Source organism: Hippocampus comes, unplaced genomic scaffold (genome assembly GCF_001891065.2).
Source record: "Hippocampus comes isolate QL1 unplaced genomic scaffold, H_comes_QL1_v1.1 scaffold73, whole genome shotgun sequence".
Taxonomy (NCBI): Eukaryota; Metazoa; Chordata; class Actinopteri; order Syngnathiformes; family Syngnathidae; genus Hippocampus; species Hippocampus comes.
Window position 1 is genome coordinate 224,108 of NW_017806238.1, and position 6,144 is coordinate 230,251.

At 42.5% G+C, this 6,144-nt stretch overlaps 1 protein-coding gene across 2 annotated transcripts in view; it reads right to left on the reverse strand.

Annotated features, from left to right (window-relative positions):
- The window catches only part of anln (anillin, actin binding protein), a 25,482-nt gene extending 21,012 nt beyond the window's left edge, over positions 1–4,470 (reverse strand). Inside the window, exons 1-4 of one of the 2 annotated variants that reach the window (XM_019857290.1) lie at positions 4,301–4,470; positions 2,898–3,048; positions 2,394–2,828; positions 1,471–1,782 (exon numbers count right to left, since the gene is read on the reverse strand). In XM_019857290.1, coding sequence (XP_019712849.1) covers positions 1,471–1,782; positions 2,394–2,828; positions 2,898–3,048; positions 4,301–4,318 — 916 coding nt within the window. In that variant the 5' untranslated portion in view covers positions 4,319–4,470. The remainder of the gene's footprint in view (positions 1–1,470; positions 1,783–2,393; positions 2,829–2,897; positions 3,049–4,300) is intronic. The other variant, XM_019857289.1, reaches the window with a different exon arrangement.
- Positions 4,471–6,144: the final 1,674 nt, after the last annotated feature.

Below are 6,144 nucleotides of genomic sequence, written 5' to 3' on the forward strand. Positions count from 1 at the left end.
GCAGACGATTGCCAAGTTGTGTAACGTTAAAACAAGTGTTGCGAACAAGTGTTGCGAAAGTTTATTGCGGAGATATCACAGTGGAAGCAGCAAAAGTTGGGGATAGGTTTGCGATAATAAGTTGACTTTGAGAAAGCCTTACATCGTTGGAAGCAGAGTAAAGAGAGGAGAATTTATCAACTCAAAGACTGAACCATGGGATGAAATAAGAACCTATTTCTCAGCAAATCTTGTATGCCTGAATTATTTAAATTTTTGCAGCATTTGTTTATAAAAAATAAACCTATTATCAATGTATATTGTTGTTGTTTGTGTTATTATCATATGCAATTGAATAAGTAGACCATTTCAGAATTCGAAATTTGGGCCTCTCTAAATGCAGAATGGGACTCATACTTTTCTGATCAGTGAGTCCCTGGGACTCGCAGGGCTCAAACTGTAAAATTATCACTGTGTAGCGTACATTTAATATACCCTGAAGTGGTTGCCAGCCAATCGCAGCGCATACATTGCCGAACAACCATCCTCGCTCACGCTCACACCGAGGGATAATTTAGAGCAGGGGTCCCCAACCGCCGGTCCGCGGACCGGTACGGTCCGCAGGGCATTTGGTACCAGGCCGCACTTGCCTCAAGTCAGTTTTATTTATTTCGGAATACGAAATAAGTTTTATTTTGAAAAATTACCGGATTCTCCGTGACATCCGTCTGTGTCACACTTGACACACGTCAAGCCACGCTTCTCCGTCACGTGACTGATTACGCTAAAAACAAAACGCAGGAGCTCACAAAATGAGTAAAAAAAACTGCTGGAGATCGCAAATGACGGCGGTCTTAAAAGTACGTTCAAGACAACTGGATTAATTAAAGTTATGGCTGAATACTCTGAGATCACCACAATAGCACTGTTGCTATTTCCGACATCCTACCTGTGTGAGGCGGGGGGTTTCTGCAGCAACGGCGACTAAAGCAAAATTACGAAGTAGACTGGACATAAACCACACATCTCCTCTTACCCTGAGATGGGACCGTCTGGTTGCAGAAAATCAAGCTCGGGGCTGTGGTGAGTCGTCATTTTCATGCACTTTGAATTTGCGTTGTATTGTATTTTGAAGGCATTAAACATTACCATAGGGATCAGAGTGTTGCGGCCAGATTAGACGCTCCTTGTGTTTATTATTATATTTCGAAAACACCACAGTTTTCATGCAGCTCATACCATATTATTTTGTTGTATTATTTCCGCCACACCTTAAATGCCGGTCCCTGAAAATATTGTCTGACATAAACCGGTCCGTGGGGCAAAAATGGTTGGGGACCCCTGATTTAGAGTCTTCCATTACAAGCAGAAAGGGAGTTCACCATCTGCAACTTATGATTTTCTAAATTATGGATTCTGGGATAGGCTCCAGCACGCCCGTGACCCTCGTGAGGATAAAGCGGTTCAACATCATGGACGGTTAAAGCAAACTTGCCTGATTTGAGAGTGGTGCATACTTCCTCTCCGTTGAACTGGTCACCACAGGGTCAACGGCAGACAAATATGCATCTCTGCCGGCTGACTTGGAACCAAAAGCTGGAGCCGGCTTTGTCGGGGCTTTCTCTTTTGAAATGTTGACATGGCTTAAGTCATCTTCCCAATTTCCAATGGTGGCAGCAAGCATAGCCAGTTTTTCTCTCGGCCTTACTGGAATTTCTGAGGGCGTGATGGAGCCTGAAGTTGGTGTGACATCAACATTTGTTCTCAGCCGAGACAGAGGTGCCGAGTCTTCAACATTCAAGTCTGGAAAAGTGAAACACACTCGTTAGAGAATGACAATGAGAAAGAAATAGACATAGATTTAGATTTAGATGTATGTGTGTGTATGCAGTTGATGAGGCATGGTAGGGACAGGGAGGGGTCAGAGTGGGCCTCCTCCGCTGTGTGCTGAGGTCACAGCTTGAGACCTGATGGGAGCCACATTGAATGTCGTCAATGTGAGGGAGTCATGTAAGATCCTGTGAGCGGAGTGGACGCAACAGCTTCTTGTTTACTTTCAAACTTAGCTTGTCGCAGACGTGTGCACATTTTGAGCATGATGTCTCTGATCCAATGGTGAAAGGACACTTTGATTCTCGCCTCTTTCATCTAGAACTGCTTCAAATAAGGCATAAGCAGGAATAGTGGTTGCGATTGCATGACTGTCCATGTCTTATGTTGTGTTGTGTTCTACGACCGTTTTTTTGTTATTTTGTATTAACTGTTCCTTTACATCTGCAGCTGTTGTGAACGCGCTATATAAATAAAGGTGGATTGCATTTTATTGTATTTAACACCTTTAATCGGATCTTAAATGTTTTTCCTAATTTTAATCAATGTTGAGTGCTGGTAAAAATGAATAAATATATGCTCACCAGGGCCTTCCCAGCATTTCCTCTGCTCGGCAAGCTTTTGTAGACGTGACTTCATACGAGTAGCAGGAGGAGCGGAAACTTCCATTGGGTCTTCCGTGCTCTTCAGTACAACGGGGTGAACAGTAACGATTTCATCGAGAATGGACGTCTCCATTTTGGGAGGAGCAGTCACAGTAATATTTTCTGACATAGGCTGGACAGTTTTCAATGCTACAGGCTGAGCCTGGGCAAATAGTTGGGCTTCTGTAACTCCTGCGGAAGACGTAGGTCGGGCACATGCAGGGACAATTGGGGGCTTCTTGTCTGTTGGGGGATCTGGGAGAACAGGGATTGTAGGTTGTGTTTGTGTGTTTGTATTCTTTTCCTCTGCAGGCTCAACATTTTCTGATGAGCACCTGCGCTTGGACGGAGAAGGTTTTGAGGATCTCTGAGGAACTGGGAGAAAGTAAAACATAAATAAGCTATGATGTGGTCGTCAATTTGCTTTATGTGACAATATCATACCTTCAGCAATATTTGTATTCATGATCTCATCATTTTTGTCAGCCAGAGGCTCTCTAGGTCTTTTCTCCATCTTTCGCTCTGCTGCATTAGGTCTTCCTGCCATCTTTTTCTGTAGGTTTTCTCTCCGAGCCCGTGTCCGCTCCAGCAGTTTCTGATTGGATTCAAACATTTTAAAATGGTCACCATGCAACAATTTCTTTACATTTTCCAAAAAGACAAATTCAACACAAATGACATGTGACAGTACCAAACAGTTGACATGTTACACTGCGGATAATTTTTCACAAAAGTAAATATAATCCATCGATAACTAGGGATGGGTACCGAGGCTCGGTACAAAACTGGGCCCTGCGCTGATTTTTTTTTAAATTGCGGGATCAACAAGTTAACTTAACTCTGTACCCCCGTGTACTTTATGAGCCCATCATCACTCCATTGAATCAACAATCTTTGAGAACTCACTGTAATTTGAGTACTACAGAAAGCACTTGGCCCCAAACAGCCATTGACATGGTCTGGATTGATTTACAGCACAGCACCTTAACTGTACAAGCTATGACACATTTCTGTAGAGCACAAAAATGCCGTCACCACTCCTCCACGGAAAAACATTTAGCATGAGTCCACTGTGGTTAAGTCATGACACTGATGGATTTGAAATGGCAGAGAAAAAAAGTATGATTAAGGAGATGAGTAGGCCATGATTGCCTTCAATTGTTTTCAAAGACGGGATATAGATTTCTTGTGCTAAGAAATGCCATCATCTTGAGTCGTGCGCTTTGTAATTTTAATTGAACAGCATTCCTTTCCCCTACTGTCATCTGATGCAAAATTCCTATTAGGCAGTGAGTTGCCAGTCACGTTAAAATAACGACTGCCTTCTGGTATGTTGTCTCTTTCATCACTGATTTAACCTATAAAATAAAGACACGAATGGACATTCTACAGTTTTGTGTCTTTCTTTGATCAAAAAACAGACGACGGTTTGGATATATTTTAGTAAACGATCGAAGATTGTGGATTAAAGTAGTAGTCAATTCTAAAATGACGTTCAATTAGAAAAACTCGGCATACAATCTCCTTCGAAAAATGACATTCAAATTTTAAGTCACAAAATAGCTGTATCGAAACTCAAATGCTTTGTATATTTTGATTTGTCAGTAAATGAAAAGACAAACGAGGCGTTCTCGCTTGTTTCATTATACGTCCAGTACTTTTCAAACCTGCAATGTTCGTGTGCCATATTGGCAAAGTAAATAATATAAATAAACACTTTCCTACCAGTCCGTGAGTAATTCATAATACAAACACGTCAATATTTGTTGTATGCCACAATCGCAGCCATTTCATCGCCACTGTAAATTTGCTAACACGTGTATCAAGGAAAATATGTTTCTACTCACCTCCGTAAAAGGATCCATTGTGGCGAATAATCTGCCGGCTAATGGATTTCTAAAAGCTCAAGGACACTAAACTGTCCAAAAAGATAAGTCAAAAGGAAGCGAATCTACCGACTAAGCTTCTCCCCTTCCTGACTCCGACCGCTGTATAAAACAACTTCTGTTCAAATTCGAATTTTAGCGCCGACCTTCTGCGCAGACTCCACCGAAGGTCTTTCGACCAATCACAGGGACGGACACTCTTTTCAAGCAGAATCAGCCAATTAAAAGTAAGAGTCTTTGAAAAAAAAAAAAGTCTGGTGGGAGAAGTTGGCGTGGATTTACGTACAGTTTACATGCTCTTGTGTTTTGGCAGGGGTTTAGGCACCCCCCCAAAAAAAAACAATGCACCGCGGCCCATCCCCATGACGTCACGTCTCTGCTCTGCAGTGTGCATCAATGTCCAGTAACAAGTGTCAATGTCAATTTTACGTGTATCCAAACACATCGTTAGCACTGTTATTGCCTATCGTTTGTTTGAGCACATTACTGTATTCGGTTTTGTATGACTTTCCTTCACGTACTTGTTGCCCTGAGTTGATCGTTAAGTTAGCTGCAGTCCAGACATAATGTGACTTTATGAAAAAAAAAAAAAAGCTGTGTTGTATTTTGTTTTATTGGTTTCAAGTAAGGAAGCGGCAAATACCGTATTAGCTGTCTAAATGTTGACATAACAGCGTTTGAAAAGTCCGTGTTTTCTACGTTTTGCCATTTGGTCCCATTTTTGGCAATTTTAACAATTTATGTTCACATACTTGTTCAATTTGCAACCGGGTGGTTAGTTGGGGCATGATGGTTTCCCATTACTCTGAACGCACCACTACTGTCTCCGCCCAACAGTGCTCGTGCACATCATTTGTGCTGCGATTGGCTGGCAACCAGTTCAGGGTGTCCCCCGCCTACTGGCCGAAGATAGCTGGGATTGGTTCCAGCACGCCCGCGACCCTCATGAGGATTAGCACATTAGAAAATAGATGGATGGATGGACATCACTTGTGCACGCCATAGCGTTGGTTTCCTTGCTATTATTTGGGTGAAATTATTAACATTTTGGTTTGTTGAGTAAACCTTGAGCCATCCCTGCATTTGAGGGTATGAATTCAAATGTTATTTTAAAATACAGTGTTAGTGTGTGTGTGTGTGTGTGTGTGTGTGGGTATATATATATATATATATATATATATGTATTTTTTTTTTTGGTGGGGGGGGGGTTCTATCTGGAAAATTCAATAATTTTGTTGCCACTACCTGTGCTTGTTAATCCTTGTTACCAGATGTATCTCTAGCATCAAAAGAACAAAGGGGGCCTTGCCCTCCGCTCGGTTACGAAGTGGTGTTGTCGGCAGGATTTTGACTAAGGAAGCAAAGGAAGGCTTTATTTCTAATTAGTGTTGTTGTTTTTTTTTTTTTTAAGTGTAACTGGAGAGCCAATAGATGATTATAGGTAACAATTGAGAACTTAGTTCAACAGCAGCTTGCACACTGTGGGACACTCCTCGAGACCTATGGCGTAAGGTGTACACTTCCTTAATTCTTGCCATGGTGGTGGAACTGCAGCAGTTACGACACAGGGTCCAAGAGTTGGAGGTGGCTCTACGATATGTGTGTCTCCACCATCCCTCGTCTTGGGCTGTCCACCTACCCTGGGTGGAGTACGCGCACAACACCCTCGTCTCGTCAGCCACAGGTCGGTCAACGTTCATGTTTGCTTATGGTCACCAACCTCCGATGTTCCCAATTCCCATCTCAGAGGGGCAGGTAGAACACTCAACCTGAGACAGGCCCATCGTATGTGGAGGAAGACAAGG